General features: G+C 42.0%; 1 protein-coding gene and 1 long non-coding RNA gene across 4 annotated transcripts in view; one reads left to right on the top strand and one right to left on the bottom strand.

Moving 5' to 3' along the window:
• Positions 1-19,382, top strand: part of LOC109280815 (uncharacterized) — a 163,203-nt gene that overhangs the window by 81,499 nt on the left and 62,322 nt on the right. For 2 of the 3 annotated variants that reach the window (XM_059724795.1, XM_059724794.1), the window contains one exon: positions 15,580-15,687. In XM_059724795.1, coding sequence (XP_059580778.1) covers positions 15,580-15,687 — 108 coding nt within the window. Of the gene's footprint in view, positions 1-9,125; positions 9,221-15,579; positions 15,688-19,382 lie in introns of those variants that run through there. The other variant, XM_019478161.2, reaches the window with a different exon arrangement.
• LOC109280816 (uncharacterized) lies at positions 1,526-16,663 on the bottom strand. Its single transcript, XR_009460987.1, has 4 exons — positions 16,581-16,663; positions 15,569-15,625; positions 3,791-3,875; positions 1,526-2,558 (listed from the first exon to the last, which is right to left on the bottom strand). It is a non-coding gene; the product is annotated as an uncharacterized LOC109280816 (long non-coding RNA).

Raw genomic sequence — 19,382 nt, 5'->3', positions numbered from 1 at the left:
TGGATCATTTTGCATATGGTTAACTATGAATAATTATTCCTAGCATATTCATTTTTGTGTACCTCATAAAGTGCTCATGGAAAAGAACAATGAAACCATTAACTAACAATTAAGCCATAAGGCAAGACAAATTACTGCAAGTTGTCTGTACTGTAAAGCAAAATACTCTGGTGGTGACTCACTGCTAGTTTCAGGAAGTGGATGACTCAGATAGCTGCACCCACATGCCCACGCACACACTACACACACATACACATAGTAATTGGAAACAGCTACTGAAAAAGAGACCTAGCAAAATGTCTCTGTCATTTTGCTTCTATTTCAGCACTTTCTGCAAGTAGGAACAGCAGGCATCTAGAGATATAGTAAAGCACTACTGCTCTGAGGAAAAGTGGAAAAGTACTCAAAATGTTAAAAGAGCAAAAGAAACCTAACAGCCTTGATTAAATGCCTGGGCATGCCTTGCCAAATACTCCCAGTCCACTAGTTCCCATTTCTATGGTCCCATAGTAAAAACTCCTCCATTGTTTCATTAATCAGAAAATGTCAGCAGTGTACACAGAGTCTCTGAGTCTATTGTCTTCCCAGCTTAATAGGATAATACAAAAGTATGTAGTTTAGGAACACACCAAATACAATTTTTTTTTCAGTTTTTAAAAATCAAAATGGAATCTAATTAGCTATGTTAATTAACAGACAATAAAAGTAGTCATGGGAGAGGTTTATAAACAAGTTTTGGCTACCTTTAAATAAGATTAGCTCCGTGCTTGGAGTAGTAGGCTACATTCCCACATGTAGGGGCATGCACTTGCAGTGTCACAAAGAGCAGTGACACAAATTTATGCCACTACTTATTGCTGTTGCACACATCCTTGCACATGCACTGTGATGTGGGGCAAAATACTCTGATTCAGGCAAAATGTCCATTCCCCACTTCTCCCAGTATGCTGGAGGAGGTGGGCAGATCTGGAGGAGGGAAGACACTCTGGCTGGAAACCAAAGCACATGCCTGGACGACCCAGCCTCTAGTTGTTCTAGTGCATGGTCCTGGAGCATGCAGCGTGTTTGGTTTTTTTGCCGCCATTTTTTTTTTTTTTATACCAGGAATTCCTGGTATCAAATTTTGGCATCGTGCTGCAAATTTCCAGCACAGTACATGGTTGCACATGCACCATGTGCAGTTTGCGGGGCCTGCAAACTGCATGTGCACACTCATCTGGGCATGCCCATGAAGGCCACAGAGTATAGGACAGTATTAAAGGATTTTCACACAAAATAACAAAAACAGCAACAGACAGAACATGGCTGTCACCCTTAGCGAGCCCCTCTAATTGCTTAACCTCAACATGAGAATAGTACATAAGTTTAATACCACATATAATTATCGAGGAGAAAATGGAGAACTTCACATTAGGGCAATTCCTTATTACATAGTACTAGTACTAGAACATGCCTTTAGACACAACCTTGAGCAAGAGGCAGTATGTTTCATATGAAATGTGTTGTGTATAACTGACAGGACTTCATGTTTCCAAAATAAAATCGTTCTTTATTAAGAAGTTATTTGAAATATACACACACACACACACACACACACACAAAGAAATATATAAGAAATGTTTGTATTAACCACAATTTAGCTAGCATTCAAGTCATATATACAAAGCTTGACTTCCAGCCTTCTCCAAATTCCTTGGTGAAATCTGTGTTCTTCCTTCGATTCAGCAGCTTACTAGCAGGGTAGGCAGGCAGTGTATCTCTGACAGGTATTTCTGATATATAATCCCCTCCTTGCTTCCTCTTTGTTCTAGAGGAGGTAGTATTTGGGTGTTGGCTTTAGCAACAAAATACAACTACTATGCTGATTAGTCCATTGAAGATAAGGCTTTGGCTGCAGTCATTCTATATCCAAGCCTTGCAAGCAGATTGTATAACTTGTGTATGTAATCTATTCTACTGCTTAACTGTTCTAATAGTAAAGCAGGGGTTTTTTTGGTTGTTGTTATTTTTTTCTCTGGATAGATAATCTAATTCAGCTCTGCCACAATTTAAAGTTATTGCTATGGTTGTTGCTCCATCAGCCGGGAGGCCGTTGGGTGTTCAGTTGCCCTTGTGATGACATTAGTTGTGGATTTTCCTGTTTTGGATTTCTACATAGCAGGGTGGGCCATGAGCAAGCAATCATCTTCTACCAAACCCAATTGAGTCCATCATCTCAGAATTTCACCTCAATAGCCACAAAGCACATGTTCATCTCAACATCTCTTTTTTGCCAAGAAAAATTACAACATGTTCCAACTCTGTCCTACTAGGTGTGACACTCGACCTTAACTTTTTGTAATCATCTTTGAAAAATAGCTGTCAAGATTAAGAGTCAGGTGAACATAGTGCAAAAACTCGCTGGAACGAGCTGTGATGCCACTGCAGGAGTACTTCGCACCTCTGCTATGGCACTGGTCTCCTCAATGGCCAAGTCATGTGCACCTGTCTGGGCTGCTACCAAATGCATGGATGTCCAGTTAAATTCTTCAATGCATGCTACACCAGAACCCTGAAATCTAAACCAATTCAATGGTTACTGGTGCTGGCTAATATTGCTCCTCCAGACATTTGCCATGACAAAGCTAAATACAGAGAGGTCGTCCGCATGAATGACAACCCAGACCTCCCCATCCATAGAGATTTAAAGAACCTCCCAGCTCACTGCTCGGTCTCCTGGTAATCTTTGTGGACACATGTACAAGCCCTTGTAGGACATGACAATGCAGCAGCTTGGAGGAAAGTGTGGAAGGAAACCACCATTCAGAATAAACATTTAATTTCTGACCCAATAATAAAGCTTTCTGGTTTTGACCTTCCATGAAAAGCATGGAAGGTTCTAAATTGGATGCAAGCCAGGCATGGCCACTGCAGTCACTTGGGGCAGTATTCTCTGAATCTCATGATAAGGTACAGCTTAACCTTTCAGCATCACACACAATGCTAATGCAATGCCATGTACTCAAGTCAATAACCATGTTCGTGTTGTGATGGACACTGGTGATTTTAGCTCTGTGTTGAATGATGCTGTGATTAACACCTCAGTATCATGCAAGAAACAAGAAGTAAAATCCTGGCCCAATTTAAGTTATTGTAAGTTTTGTCTGACTTTGATGGAACCAGGATTTCATCCCAGGTATGCAGATTCTGAAAAGATTTTACAATGCTTCCTGGCTTTATAGGCTGCCTTCCAGGTAGACTCATGTGCTCCATCCCAACTGCTACATCAAATAAATCTATATAGTAAGAATTTGGACTGCATAGGAAGCCTCTAGGAAAGGAGGGTGGTTACACTAATCCTCCTTTGATTTGTATAACCACAAATAAAAATAAACTGAAATAAACCAATTTCCAAACTGCAAGAAAGTTCAGCAAACAGTTTTAAAAGGTAGATGGCACATTCTATAAATACAGCTACTATATTTTTCAGCCCACCTCCATCTTAATGTTTAAGTGTTTTCTCCTCATTTCAAATCTGAAATATCAGATCTTTGCAGCCTCCCAGAAACATATTTTGCATCAGGATTAGTTTTCCAGGCATCTTGATTCATATGATGAATAGCATTTGTTTATTGTGCTGCCAACTAATAATAGAAATCTCATGTTTCATATTCTAAGTCTTATTCCAGCCTGAAACAGTTGAAGAACATTATTACTTGAAAGAAAGCATTACAGAGAACACAAGCCTGAATTATTTATGAGAAAATTTAAAGGGCTAGAGTGTATTTACATTTGAAAGAGACGAACATACCTTGAATTTTTGTATTTGTTGCAATTTGTCTGTTATAAAGTCTCACGAAAGCATTTAATTCAGATCTGGAGATGCATCTGAACTTCTGCAAAGGAAAGAAGTTTGGATGTGATATTTCATATCTGACCCATCTTTATACTAAACCAACCCTTTCAGACCGCTTAACATAGTGGCTGTTATTAACTGATAGGGGTATTTCTTTTTAATATAGTCACTATGACAAGGACTATACAAAGAGGAAAACAAGGCTCTAAAGTCTAATGCTTACATTTGTCTGATTAAGAACAAAGTATGTTGTTAATGACAAAAGACACCGGGGCTGCATCTGATGAGCATAGATGTTTGGTTCTCTGGGGACAAGTAGCAGCAGCGTGCTTTGGGCCACAGCTACTGGTCCCCGGGGAAACCCCATGCTGCAAGCACTTCAGTATGTGGCAAGTTACCCCAGGGGCAGTAAGGGAGACCTGGGCCAGCACTGTGCTGGCCCCAGCAGCATTACCTGGGGTCTTGGGGGCCTCCCCAGACTGCAGCAGTTGTGATCCTGTTGGGCAGAGCCTGGCTGGCAGCTGCAGCTTGGCTTCAGGTGGCCTGGCTCTACTTTTCAGTGGTGTACACTGACCATGCATGCACTGCTCAAGTTTGTTGGGGTTTTTTTTCCTGCGGGTCAAAAAAACCTACAGGAAAAAAAACCAACAGAGTAGTGCATGCATGGGCAGTGCACCTTTGCAATGCAGAGAACATCTGACTGTTCAGTATGTGGCGCTACAGATGTGTTTGTGGTGCCACATACCTCAGTTGCACCCCAGTGGATGCACCCCAGTGGACAAAACAACATCCAATCTCAGGGCATTAACCTTTTAAGATATACCTATAACTGATTATTAATTAAATTATTTTAAGTGGCAATGCTAAGTATTGTTCAAAAGATAAGGACTAGCAAGAGTAGGATAAGACTATGCCAGAGGAAGTGGTTTTAGGGTATTAGAATACACCACTGTATGTTTATATAGTAGTTACCATAGTAGAATCTTGGTTCCTCATTTGGCCCTTGATTGTTAGTGAAATAATAACAATAGAAACACTGGTTCAAATACTTTTTTATTTTGCTCCATTACATCTGTTCATGGTGCTTTTCTATCATATGACATTTATGCTTTGACGTCTTTACATTTTATTACCATATTTACTTGCAGATCACATATACATTTTTCTCCCAAATATCAGCCCTCCCAAATTGGGGTGTGTGTATTATATGGGGAGCTGGTTTTCTTTACCAGAACAGAAGCATAATGATGCTGTGATACAAAATGGCTGTCAATGGTAACCCTTTCATAGCTGCTCTCTGCTTGCTGGCTGAGAAAGAAGCTGGTAGCCACTTTGCAACACAGCTTCTCCATGTAAAAAGCCAGCTCTAGGCCAGGACTGGAAGAATGTAGGAGAAAAAAGATTTTGCTTTTCAAAAACAAGGTGTCTAGGTTATTTGAAGGTGTGCACCATGCAAGAAAATATTGTAAACTGCACCTGGGGTGAGGAAGAACCATAACGTATTTGTTTTTCATTTTCCCTGAAATGCCTAATGTAGGAAATGTTTGCAAGTTTTTGGTTAAAAAAAAAAACAACAACAACAACAAAATTCTTCAGTTATTTGGTTTTTGGAAGGGAGTGCTTTGCTTGCCTTTTTCTTCCTTTCATTTCCCCAACCTCTACCTTACCCCTTTCTTTTCCAAAGGAAAGAGAAAGGGAAAAACAAATCCTGATGACCTGTTGTTTTCATAACCAAAGATCCACATTTCACATTTAACAAGAGCCTATTTTTAATGAAAAAATAATTAAATATATTTTTATTAGTTCCAGTGTCTGTCTTTATTAATCACCTTTGTCATTCAAATGGGAAGGGAATGTACCTGAAATGAGCCATTGTTCTAACACAATCAGTCATGCAAGTTTTAGTCATGTACTAATTTGTAAGTAGGCTTCAATTTGGAAAGAAATGGTGATGAATCTGCTGTATAGGTCCACTAATTCCAAGCACTCCTCTTTCAGGATACAGTCTTTAAGACAAATTCCACCTTCATTTCCCTAGGGCACCAGGGCTGACCTCAGTACCACACCAACTATACAGGAATCCTGAGTCATTCTTCTCGACTTGCATGGGGACACAAATGCATGGGAACAGTACACTTGGCAGTTCTCCATAAATGTTGTTTAAGGAAGGACAGGTGCTTGCCTTTTCCAGTGCCTGGTACTGGATAATGATATAACTATAAGGGAGAATTCATGTTTGAACCATTCCAAGATAGTGTACTATAAGAACGTAGTCAGTTATCAGATCCATTATGCTGTGATCCCAGTGAATGATTTTGGGATTAAAAAAATTGTAGAATACCCTAATCTATTGCTGGTAGCACAATGGGTAAGAAAGAAAAGGTACAAAGCCTCTGTATATGCTCTTCCTTCAAAGCATAGTAGTAATACAAGGCAACACCGTAATTTAAATATAATACCAGTTTGATACACTAAAGCATCAACAATAGCAAAGCCCATTTTGGGTAAGCCTGTGTGAAAACTGAGTCTGAAATCACATGAAAAAATTATTTTCAATACCTCCTGGTTTCATCAGGTCTGGAAATGTGGCAAGAATATCCTATTTCACATTCTTTCAACTGCAATGAAGAAGTACAAATGTACTCTTCTAAACCTCAAAGTAGTTTTGAGTTTGATTTGAGAGTTAAATTTTGTGCTGATTGTTGGAATTCAGTCTCTGATACTTTAAATGTCTTCTTTTTTGTTAGTTTGCAGTATATCCTTTTATTTTGTATTGTTGTCAGTCAAACTGCCTATTACCTGTTGCTGTTTAGGCAGGATGAAAGCCGCACGCCTAGGTGATGGGTTACGCATAATTATTATCCTTCCTTGGGGCTAGATTGGGATTTTCTCTTCACACTTACATACGGTAGTCATTCCCATTTCCTCCCTCCCCAGCCCATCCAACTCTTGCATGGTACACCCAAAGACTGGTCACAAATACTGTTTACTCCTCCTACTCTCTGGGCACATCTACATGTGCATATCAATGGGCAGCAATAAAGTCCAGCACATACCGCATCAGATTTTATTGCTCCTGCGCACCATGTTTACACATTGCAGAATGTTGAGCTGCATTGGAGCAGCCCTGGCTGGCCAGGAGCTCCAGGGCTGCACAGGGACTGCCTGGAGCACTAGGTTGCTTTAGTGTGGGACTAGCCAGTAGGCAGCCCCTGCACTGAACCACCTTTGTGCCCCAGCCAGCTCTGTCAGTGTCTACATGTGTGTTGCTGCGCATGAAAAAACTTCAGCAGAATAATATTTGTATTTACAAGTACTAACCTGCTGCAGATTTTATTAATTTCCTGAGGCCCAATAGGGCTGTAGGTGTAGACACCAGAGGCAACTCCACATTTACTGTAGGGATTTACATGTCTCATGTAGATGCTCTGGCTATGATCAGATCCGGCTACCTGGACGGAGGCAGACCCATGGCTCTATTTCCTATCCTGCAGCCAGGGGATGACGGTTTAGGAACATAAGGCTGTAGAAAAGAATCCACATCATCTAATAGATGGGGGCAACTTTCCTGTTAAATACTCCGTTTCTTAAGCTGCTCCCTCAAAGGCAGTACAGCCACTCAGAACAGTTTATAAAGGACAGAGATACACACATGATCAGGATCACATTTCTCACAGAACAACCACTGTCTGTGACCTATCCTTGTGCTCAAAAGAAATCTACCCATGTGAAGCTTTGGGTGCTGAGTCAATTCGGAGGAGATTCAGCCCAATTCAGAGGCCGAATCTTTGAATCCAAATTGAATCAGGGGGCCAATTAAAAGGTCTGAATCAATTTGAAGCTCTCTGAATTGATTCAGAAAAGATTCAGAGAGCTTCAGAGATTTAGGCAGTCCCCACTGGCTGCAACAGGGAGCTGGACCCAGACTTGGTGCTGATAAGTAGGGGGCCAGGGAGGAGGGCTGGAGGAGTGGGGAGGGGACCATGGGGGCACCCTTGCCAGGCTCCATCCCCTGCCTGCTCCCCCAGCTCCCCTGAATGCCCTCTGAGTCCAACCCACTGTCTCAGCACCCATCACCCATGGCTGCCCCATCCGGCCCCAGCTCCTGGCCCTTTAGAAAACAACAAAAAAACTTGCCAGCTGCTGCAATGGCCACCAGGGCTTCTGGGGGCTTGTAACAGAGCCCCCTGAATAGCGTGGGGCAGCAGGGGACAGTGAAGGGCAGTGGGGATCACCCCCCCCCCCACCAGGCAGGAGCTGGTGAATCAGGACTCTTTTTTTTTTTTTTTTTTTTTTTAAAGAGTCAGGAGCTGGGGTAGGTGGGGAAGCCATGGGGCGGGGGATGGGAGAGTGGGCAGGGGTGCTCATGACAGAGCCCCCCATGCAGCAGGAGGCAGCAGGGGGTAGCAGGGATCACTCCCCTGCCTGGTAGTAGCCGGTGAGTGGGGGCTTTCTTTTCAAAGATCCGGGAGCTGGGTTCAGGCAGGGTTGGGAGAGTGGGTGGGGGATGGGGCCTATGTGATTTGGAGATCTGGCTGATTCGGCAGCATCTGAATCTCTGAATCAGATTCCGCCAAATCGATTCAGGGCAGTGATTTGAATCACTGAATCAAATCATTGTCCCCCGAATCGGCCGAAACTGAATCCAAAGTGAATACTAACCACTTTGCACAGTCCTACCTAACACCTGTTAAAAGGAAAATTTAGAAACAAAATTCATAAGCTGACTGAACTTTAAGATCCAAGGACTAAACATTGATATTGGTTTTATGACACATTATATTTTACCCAAATGTTACATTCTTTTCACACAGCAAAGGTGAGACTGGCCTTCATTCCTTTTGATAGGTCAGGAACCAGCTTCATTTATTCTTCAAACAGTGTATCTACTACTCCTGACAGTTTCTCTCAGCCCCTCCCCTCTGCTGTGTTTCACTATGCTATGTCTGGCTTCCTGTGATTAGAGACCTGATGAAGAATGTCTTTCATGTAAAAGTTTGTTTAACTTTATCCCAACTCCATTTTGATCCAATAAAAAAATATCAGAAAACTTTGCCTCCCTAATAATTTCGAATTTTAGCCAAATCTGCTACATACTGAGTTTCACTTGATCATTAAAACTAAGCCTCCTAAAAAAATCCAGGCATTTCTATCCTTCAGCTACAGAGGGAAACATTTATGAAAAAGTACCATTCATTGAATTAGAGTTGCCCTGACCCCTGCCTGAACAAGAAACCTGATCTCCAACAAAAACCCTTCTTACTTTCCACTGGAAACAGTATCCTGTAGCCTAGCAAGAAGTACAACAGTCTGACATAGTAGGCTTAACTTTTATCAGCGTGGAACCATTGTTGTTGGTCTGCAAATTTTTTACTATGGATGAAGGTAAACTTTCTTTAGTGTATTTTGTTGTGAAAACCAGTAAAAGGTTTGCTCAGGAAAATAATAGGACACAGCTTATTAGTAGTAGAAGGGCCATGTTAGACAAATGGGATTATTTTAAATATTTGATGGGAGGCAAATATGTGAACTATAAGTGTGAAGCTTAAAAAGAGTAACTACATGCTGTAAGCTTCTTGGAAAATGTATCTACAAAGAGATGCCAAAAAAAGTAGGACATGGATTTCCTATCTATTTTAAATAATGTACAGAAAGAGTTATGTTTTTGAGGTGGCAAAAAATTGTACTATATAAGTTTGAACTGATAAAGGGTTAAAGGACTGGCACACCTAATAGTGTTGTAGAACTGGCTTGCTAAACTAAAGATATTAGTGTTTTAGCCTTTTGAAAATGTCTTGGTAACTCATAACTTTACTATTGGAAGAGGCATGGTTGTGTGTAGTTTTCTGAAAAGTTTAAACCATGGAATAATCTTGCTCTTACTTAAATTTCTCAGAACAAAGCCTCTTCTTGATCTGCAAATATTTTATAACCTTTTATAAATAGAAAGCACTGTGAACCATCTTCCTTCAGTCAATACTGCAATCTGTTTCTCAGCATCTAAGAAAGAAATGAGCCAGCTATATTAAAGTATGGGATAACAATTATAAAATGCTAACATCGGTGAAAGTTTTTAGAAAAGCCAGCACAACAGTAAACATCCTGCAATTTACAGAGGCAAAAGTCCAGTTAAAAACTGTTTGATTTAGAAATGTGTAAACCTCTAATACTGGTGGCAACAATTTACTTCTATGCACTTCCAATCCGTGGCCAAATTTACTCTCAGAAAGATACCTCCATAAATTATTTCAAAGAACTGAGCAGGATTCATACTTCTCTATTAGGATAGGAGGTTATGATAATATATGACTATTCCATAATAGCACTGTGTTAAGATCTCTCACCAGGAACTAGGAGACTTTGGCTATGTACAGACATTTGAAGAGGTTAAGAGTTAAGGTTAAATTAAAAATGGCCATCCCATCTACTTTAGTTAACCCAGGTGTGGACCTTATACTAATTAGATGGATATGTTCAGGACAGTTAGATGGGTCTAAAAATGGCCAACCCAATCTAAGTTAACTGTACCGCCAATGTAGTCTAACTTAGCTCAGGTCCAGCAAAACTGACCTGACTGAACTGTATAGTCCCCAGAGCAGCCCCAGAGCTGAGAAAGCCCAGCTGCTGGCCCCAGGGTTGCACTTTTTCTACTCTGGTACTGGGCTATTTTTAATCCCCCTGTCCCTTCCCCCTACCACCACACAGACCCTCTCATGGACCAGCCAGACCCCCTACTCCCACTCCAGCGCATCAAACCCCTGTCCTGCAAGCCGCACCTGGTGCTGTTTTTATCAGCATTTGCTGATGCCAGAAGGTGAAGAAGTTGGCGTGGGGGGAGTGGCAGAAAGGATCAGGGGGTAGTTCATGTGGGGGGGGGCATTGTTTGTCTTGGGTGGGGGAGATCTGTGGGATAAAAATAGCCCCTGGATCCCAAGGGGGAGAGACCTCTTGCACTCCTGAAGCCCCCCACCCCCACAGACCCCGTGAGTCTCCCAGATTCTATTAAATGCTCCCTGACCCCACCAACCCCCCTGCAGCCCCTACCTGCCCCCCCCCACAATCTTTCCTGAAGACCCCTGAAGACTGCTTGCACCCTGAACCAGTCCCTCCATCCCAATTTACATTAGACCAAGTGGTCATATTTAACATGACCTAACCTATGACTAACCTGCCCAAATATCTGTACTCAGCCCTTGTTTCTGATGGATTCAAACCTATCTCCCAGGAAGCTGCTATAATCATCAGGCCAAAGGCTATTCTATGAGAGCAGTACCTTCCTGCTACCTTTGGCACTTTCCTGGGAATGGGACATTTGATGTAGAACCATCTGCAGGCTGAGGGCAAAAGGAACCTCAATTTACCACTCCCTGAATGAGTGCTCTAACCATTAGGTGATCTATATGGCACCTTCTCTTTCTCCTTCAGCAGCTTTTATAAGTGGCTGCAACAGTATTTTTGAGGTGTCTGGTGTGAGTTATATATCTGACCTCTAGTAGGCACCTTAGGGGACTTATGGATTCATCTTCCTGAAATGGATTTAGGTAGCTAAGTCCTAAGTGTTATTATATCTAGGCCTAGTTGTTGGAGGAGTTAGTGCACAGCAGTTAGTAAAGTAACGTGAGATTAATGAGTGTTATGAATTTCTGTACAGTTGAATTCCCCCACTCTGTAATCTATGGACAAACCCCAGGAAAAAAGAGTGCATTTTTGGCCTACTTCTGATTCTCACAAACGTATGAGGAAAGAATCAGGCCCACCTACTATTATCATCATGATATAATTCTGTGCTCTGTTAATGTAGCTGCAGAACAACCAGGGTGCTATGAAGCTGATGCACAAAAATGATCACAGTAGGGTGCAGGGCCTGGGGTAAAGCAGCCTGTACAGGGGCCCCCCTCCCTGTCCCATGGCACAGTTATGCTGGGGAGTAAAAGCCCCAGCACACTGGATGCAGCAGGATGGGTGGCAGCCAGAAATTCCAGCCAGACCAAGCAAAGAGCCATCCAACCTGCCAGGCAGGTGGGTAGGCTAAATGGCAGCCACAGCCTCTCCTCCTGGCTCTGCAGGTCCTCCCAAAGCACGGGGCTTGGGGTGGTTGTCCCAATTTGCATCCCTCCAGAGATGACCCAGGTGATGCAGTTCTGTTTTACAGCAGTATAAGGATAAATACCAATTTCTTAAGGTAAACAAGGTTATTTGGGTAAATCCAATATTTTTTATTAGATCAACTCAAATAGTTGGAAAAATTCTTTTTAGCAAGCTTTTGGGCATAAACACCCTTCAATAAGCTGGGGAATTATCTGCAGATGGTCCCTGATCTTCTTGGAGTGGCAAAACAGCCAAAGGCCAGTATGTATACAAGAAAGCCAGTCAGTTAAAATGTAAATTGAAAATTGAACTGGTCAGTAAGTGAGAGATGGCGCCGGGGGGGGGGATGATTTTGAAAGCCTACACAAGGGTTGATATCCCTTCAGAAGCACCTCTGTTTACAAACAGCTCTGCTTTATGTATCATGCATTCCTTGCATGTTCCCTCTTTAGGAGATCTAGTATTTGTTTCTTCTCTAGTTTTTCTGTTTCTACTGCTTGTTTCTTGCAAGAAACTTGATCTCCTCTTTGTAACACCAATCCTTGGCAAGGCAGATCATTTTCTTATCACAGGATTCTGACTGCAGAAAAGGGAAAGGAGAAAGTAGGAGCATAGCCTTGTTATGTTAGCTTTTTTACAAGCTAATAATACTTTTACTAGACTTCCCTTTCTTTAGAATAACTTTTGATATAAAAATCTAAAACATTAACAATAACATCAAAAAGAGGGAAATTCTATTGGGTTTAAAAATAATCATCAGAGAAAACTGACTAGTAAGTTTCAGTGCCCCATTTTCAGGGGGCTGATGATCAGCACTTTGAATATCCAGTTCCTTTAAAGTGTTTCATGTAAGGCTGCAAAATTGATGCATCAAAAGTCTCTAGTAACTTTTAAAAAATTGGGACCTTATTTATGCAAACATCCAGGGTGGGGCTTTAAAATAAAGTTAGAAGGTCAAATTCCAAGAGATCCTCTCATGGGTGTAGCACAGGGAGAAAGCATGAGGTCTCCATATGTGCAACTACACCAGAGCTTACATCATAGCAGGACTATTCACTCTTGCCCCTCCCTAGGGAGCAGGTGATTGGAAAGGGTGGGGATGGGAGAGGAGGAAGAGGCATGGCCCTTTTCCTCTCTGCGCCAGCCTGCAGAGCTCATCTGATGAACCATGGAAAACAACCTGCTACATCCTAATAGATTGTTTAAATAATAAATACACTATAACTCTCCACAGTTCTATAAATAAAATGCAGCTTTTAAAATGACAGGTAGACACATACCTAACCTATTTAGAAGCCACTGCACTACTAAATATGCCAAATATTGCAGAGTTTGGTGCTCATAATAACACTCAAATGCATTAAATTATGTTTGTATACTCAGGAAACCAAACCATAGAGAAATAGTTACAAGAAGCTGGATTTAGTAAATACTAAATATTTATTATTGATAAGTAAAATAATATTTACCCTGTTTGCTAACAAGGATGTAATGAGGATTAAGTATCAACTTCTAGTAGAGTGTTTTGAATACTGCAAAATACTATACTGATCTTATTTCACATTATAACAATGGAACTGGTCTTTTCTCTCCCCAAGTAACTTTGCAATGTAATTTCCAATGAGAGGTGGATATGCATTTTCTTTCCTTGATACAACAATTATGCAGTTTATGGCCTGAACATATATAAGTTTAATTTCATTCCCTGGAACAAAGTACTAAATGCATAACATTGCCAAAGGGCAGTGAGAAATAATGTCTTTGATACAAATCGGCAAAAATAATGATTTGTAGTCTTAACTATTGACTTGTATAAAAATAGTCTAACTATATTGCTATCTTTTGTATACTTTCTATAACTTTATATATAAATGTAGGATTATTTTAAACCTAAATGAATATTACTATTACAGGGATAAGTCAGTCAATTCTAATAGCATGTAGCTTTATCATAAAACTGCTCAAGGGTTAGGAGGGAATTGTTAAGACTAATAAGTTTAACGACATTGTTAGTTGCGAACTCTGTTAGGCAATGCTATTGGGAAAGGCTGTTGCTCAAGGCTGAGGAACCAAGGGACTAGTGAGAAAGAAATGTGGTCTGACCTATGTGAAAAAGTATATATGAAAAACAATGGTGACACTTGCCTGCAAACTTCTGTTATATATTAAGTGTCTTTCATCTGGAGATCAGTTTATGATAATGTAGGCAATTAATTAAATGTAAAGGGTTATCAAAAAGTTGTCTAATGACTTTAAGGCTAAATATGATAATCAAAACTGGAGGCTGAATTGATTCAATTTTCACAGGTTAGTCTAAACTGCATAGATTGAACTGAGAAGTAAGTGAACAAACATCAACTTTTGATTCTAGAAATGCAGCCGCATGCTTACAGTGGCTGAAGCCAGAAGCTGGGGGGTGGGGAGGGCAGGGGTGGGACACATCACCCTGATCAGCTGGAGTAGAAGGCTTGGGCAAAGGCTAGCACACCCACCCAGTGAGAAGGGATTTGCAGGGGGAGGTGCAAAGCATTGTGGGAAGCTGGGGGACTGCAAGTTAACTTGCATCTGCAGGGGATCTAGGATTAGTTCAATAAATCTATTTAACCTAAATCAGTTAAGTCTGATACTATATCCATCAAGGTTTTTCTTAAACTGGTCAATGTTATGCATTGAACTTCTGTTGTGTTATAGATCTGACCTAGTTTCAGTCATTTGTATCAGATTGTATGTAATTTCTGGCCCTAGCCTAAATATATAATAGAAAGAGAAAAAGGGATAGCAGTTTACAGTCCTTTGTTCACAAAGAGAATGAGGTGTTAAACAAATATACAACCTCAGATTGCAAGGGCTTGTCAGAACCACAAGGCACAGCAGACTTCTGCCTTAATTCACCAAGCTTGGGTCTCAGAGAATGATTGAATGTCACATTGAACAGCTCCATATTATGCTTGCTTAGCTTATTTTCCATATGAAATACAGAGATGCATCACAGCTGTATTAGGTTCTCTTCTCTACAGACAAGAACTGCAGGTGCTACTCTATCCATTTAAAGAGGTTTCCTTCCCTCCCATCCCACAACTTCCAAAACACTTCACATCAGCAGAACTGGATAACATGAATGGAGACAACAGGTTGAATGAGCCACCATTGCTAAAAGTGGTGCATTGACCAAGAGTTACGTTACTAGGTTTCTGAAAGAATACTAATACATGCCACTGCCTGACAGCTATTGGTAATTACTGTCTTGATGATCACTGTGGAATGCTTTCTATTTAAGACATTTTAGAGACATAAATACCTTACTATTCTGTCTGTTATTCTAATGTATTAATATTGGGTTACACCTCAGTCAAAACTTTTTCCTTGTTCTGTGGTCAGAACACCACTCACATGCACATTCTCTATCACAGCTAAATTAGTAGTATTGTCCTATGTGTAGAAAAAAAAAGAACCTCTTGGAATTTAGTGCTTTAATTTCATAGAATGCCCCTTGCAAGTAATATTAAATAGGACTGCCCTGGTGGTATTTTTTAGATACTATGCTACATCTCTATCTACTATTTTGCTCTACATACTGAAGGATCCTAATTTTTTTTTTTTTTTAAATAAAATAACACAGTATAAATTGAAATAAGAATCTGTTACTTTTTTCACAGTGTTGTATCTTGCATCTGAAGAAAATATTCCTTTAGCATCACGATCCTGGGTAGGGAAGAAGAAAAGAAATTCTGTCTTTCCTGCCAGTGAAAACCAAAGCAAAACAGGTAATGTGACGGAGGGCCTCCTCGAGCCAATCTCCACGGCCCGCCCCCTGTCTCTGGGCAACCGCCTGCCTATCTTGCCCGCCACGCCTTTGATGATAACTAGTTCAATTAAGTTGTTAATTAAGCGGGAGGCTGCCCTTCGTACTGCCCCGATGCCAAGGGGCGCTCTGCGGCTCCAACCTCCCCTAATACCGCAGCCCAAGCCTCGCAGATGGCATCATGGTGTTCTCCCTCACTGGTCCCCCGCACTGGGCCCCAGAATCTTCCATGCAAGACCCCACTATGATCTTCGCTACTCAGGCAGCCAATCCGCCGTCAACTGGGCTACCTCACCCCCCCGAAGCTATCTTCCCCTCTCTGGTGTGGTTCCCCCGGAACCTTCGGCCTCTTGCCCTGGCCCATCTCCAGGCCATTTGGGACCCCAGGCCCCCGGCTCTTGGGCGTCCCTTGCGGTGGGCCCCCGGCCCTTTTGACCCTCACTGGTCCTGGCCCCAGCATGTGCCAGTCGAGGGTACTCTCCCCTTCGGGCTGGGTCTCTCTAGCCACTCACTATCTCCGGGCCTCACCGTGCCGCTACTCCCTTCCTCCTAGGAGCCACCGCAGCACCTCGCCCACATCATTACCACTCTCGGGGTCCGCCCTCTCTGGGCCCCTCACAACACTGGCCCTCTCGGCCCCCATAACACTCAGGGGTCACCCACCTGGTGGTGGTGGGAGCTAGGGGTTAAGGCGCCCCGACTCACCTTTCACCGGGGTGATAACTGGCCTGGCATTTCTTGTGGGCTCCCGCGCCACTGAGAGCCCCACCAGACCACCCACTCCTGGCAGGGTGCAGTTTCAGGTCATGCCCAGGACCAGGAGCCTCCTGCCATCCCCTTACAGCTCCCCCTTACCTCCAGGTATCCACAGCAGCTCTAAAGCCAGGCAATGTTGTTGCCTGACCTCCTGCAGCCAAACTGCCTGGTTTATATAAGCCTCAAAATGGCTGCCGTAATCAGGCACCTGGAGGCTGCCAGCTCCAGGCCGTTAAAGTGGCAGGAGCACCCTGTGCTCCGCCACAGGTAACATTAATTTCCTTTATTTCCAGACAATTAAGTGGAAAAATAGGCCATAAAGAATGTTTGCAACCAACATTTTAGCAAGGTTTTTACTATATAGAAAGCCTTTTCTGCAGTGTAGGTGGTATCAATACAACATTTATGAAAATATGGTCAAGAAAAGAATAACACCTGGAAGGAATTAATGTTGCAGTCCTGTTCAGTCAAAACTTTTGAATGTTAGTAGTTTAGCTGTGATAGCTGTTTTCTCTAATTATGGACAAGTGAAGTCACTGCAGGGAAACCTCTATTATGCTTGGGTGGGGAAAACACCACAAACTGAGAAGCTTGTTAAATGTGCTTTTCCCTTTGTTGAACAATAAGCGGTTGAAGAACCAGAATACGTCTTGACTTAAAATTACTTTTCATGACATTGAAGATACAATCTGGTCTCAAGTCTAGTCAGTCTGGAGCAAGTGGGATTTTCTGCTGCTATGGAGTTCCAGATGCAAGTGGACAAATTCTCTGCTGCTAGTGTAGGAGACAAGGCATAATGGAAAGAAAGAGGGCATCTCCAAGATGATCTACTGACAGTTTCAAATTCAGCCTGTATCTAAGGTCTCCTATACATGTGTGGAGTCTGCTCCGACGTGCTGGAAATCCAGCTTGTCGAAGGAGACACAATTAAATGAGTCTGCTGGAGCATGGAAATTGATACGCTCCAGCAGCCTTCTACCTAATATGTATCAGTGTCACCCTGTGTCTCTGCAGTAAAAAAATGGCGGCGGGGCACTTAGAAATACAACACGTTCAATGAGCTTTAGTTCAAAGCACCCCACCACCATTTTTTCAGCACAGGAATGCATGGCAATGCTGATACATATGATGCATGGGTGCTTTTAATTAGCGTGGCTCACTAAAGTGTCTGCACTGTGTCCTGCAGCACATGTAAAAATCCCCTAAAACTATTGGTATTGGGGTAGCAGGCAGCTAAGGTTAGGAAACTATTACAGCTAGTGATGTTATTTTTTGCTATCAATTCATCCTTTTGGGATTATACCAAAATCCACCTAAATTATAACCATGCTGTGTTCCTTGGTGTGCTGATCTGTGCCTTGTGACAGGGCTCTGAGCAACTTTTAGTCAAAAAAGCCAGTCACACAAAAGGTTCTGGTCCTATGTAAACAATGCTCTCTTAATCTGTGAGTAAAGCTGAATTCCTAAATTTAAAACTATACTTGCTGTGACTGGCCAAACTAGGTGGGTCTCTACTAACCGGTAGTTTTGGGGCATAACATGAATATACTTGCAAGACATCAATAATAACAAATCAGTAACCCTAGAATCATAATCTTGTTTAGAATACATACATCCCTGAACTACTTTGGCAGTTAACCTGAGACCTAATGTTTCCGTAATCTCAAATTGCAGAAATTGATCCCTAACAGGGATCAGGTTAACTGCAGGAAGTTGGGGGCATTTTGTCTGTCTTAAAAAACATAAGCTGCCATGACTTTCAGTGACAGTGACAGGGAAATTTCCTTTGCCTCAAGTATTTTGCAACCTTTGCTTCCTATAGCTGAAATAGTGTACCACATTGATAAAAGAGTGAAGTTGATATTTGCATCATTTCTTCTCCTTGTTACTTTCAAATGCAGAAAACAAAAATTCCATATTACTTTGCATCTGTGATATACTGTATACCAGCAAAGTCATCATTTTAGCATAAGATTCTAAATATGACTCGTCTCTTTGCCCTTAATGCACCTGAGAAATCAGCCTTTAATGTGGGTGAACCTTAAAAGGTCATTTGCACAGCTGTCTTTAAGATCAGATTGCAGCAAAGACTCAAACTCTGAACTCAAAGGCTGTGTCCAGACTGGTGCAGACATTTGGTTCTCCGGGGACAAGAAGCACCAGCACTCCTTGTGATGCTGCTCCTTGTCCCTGGGGAACGCCCATGCCACACTCCTTCTGGCACGCAGCAGGTTACCCTGAGTGGTGTAGGGAAGGTTGGGCCAGCAACTGTGCTGACCCCAGCAGCCTTACCTGAGATCCTGGGGGCTGGGGAAGCTGTAGCCACAGCACTCCTGCAGCTGGGAGCCTGGCCAGCGGCCAAAGAATAGCTCTGGTGAGCCAGGCTCCAGTTTTGGGTGCCTCATGCTGCAGCCATGTATGTCACCAGGCTTTTTTCCCATGTGGGTTTATTTGACCCCAGGGTCTCCCAGGATCACAACCCTCCCCCTCCCCCCACACCATGCTGCAAGGTAGCAGTGCAGGAAATGCCTGGATGTGCAACACAGGCATGCTTATCTGGACGTGGCCAAAGTGTTCAGTTTCAAGTATTTGATAAAGAATCAGTTTGGCTTTTCTTTTATTCCAAACTTTCAAGGCAACACTTGTCTTGCTTGCTTGCTTAACATTACCAAAAACAGTTAGTTAAAAGAAATATTTCCAAAGAGTCTGTTCCTTTATTTGTTTAAGTAAAGGAATCACTAGAAATAATTTAAAAGACCATAATTTTAGTTTCTGAAAGTCTTTATAATGAGAATATTCAACAATTCAACAAGCATTTTCAAATCAGAGAAATAAATAGTTTTTCACAATGAACTTTTTCTTGATTTTTTTACAAATATCCTTTTATGATAGGTGAAAATA

Source organism: Alligator mississippiensis, chromosome 3 (genome assembly GCF_030867095.1).
Source record: "Alligator mississippiensis isolate rAllMis1 chromosome 3, rAllMis1, whole genome shotgun sequence".
Lineage (NCBI taxonomy): Eukaryota > Metazoa > Chordata > Crocodylia > Alligatoridae > Alligator > Alligator mississippiensis.
This window is presented reverse-complemented; position numbering and strand designations above follow the sequence as displayed.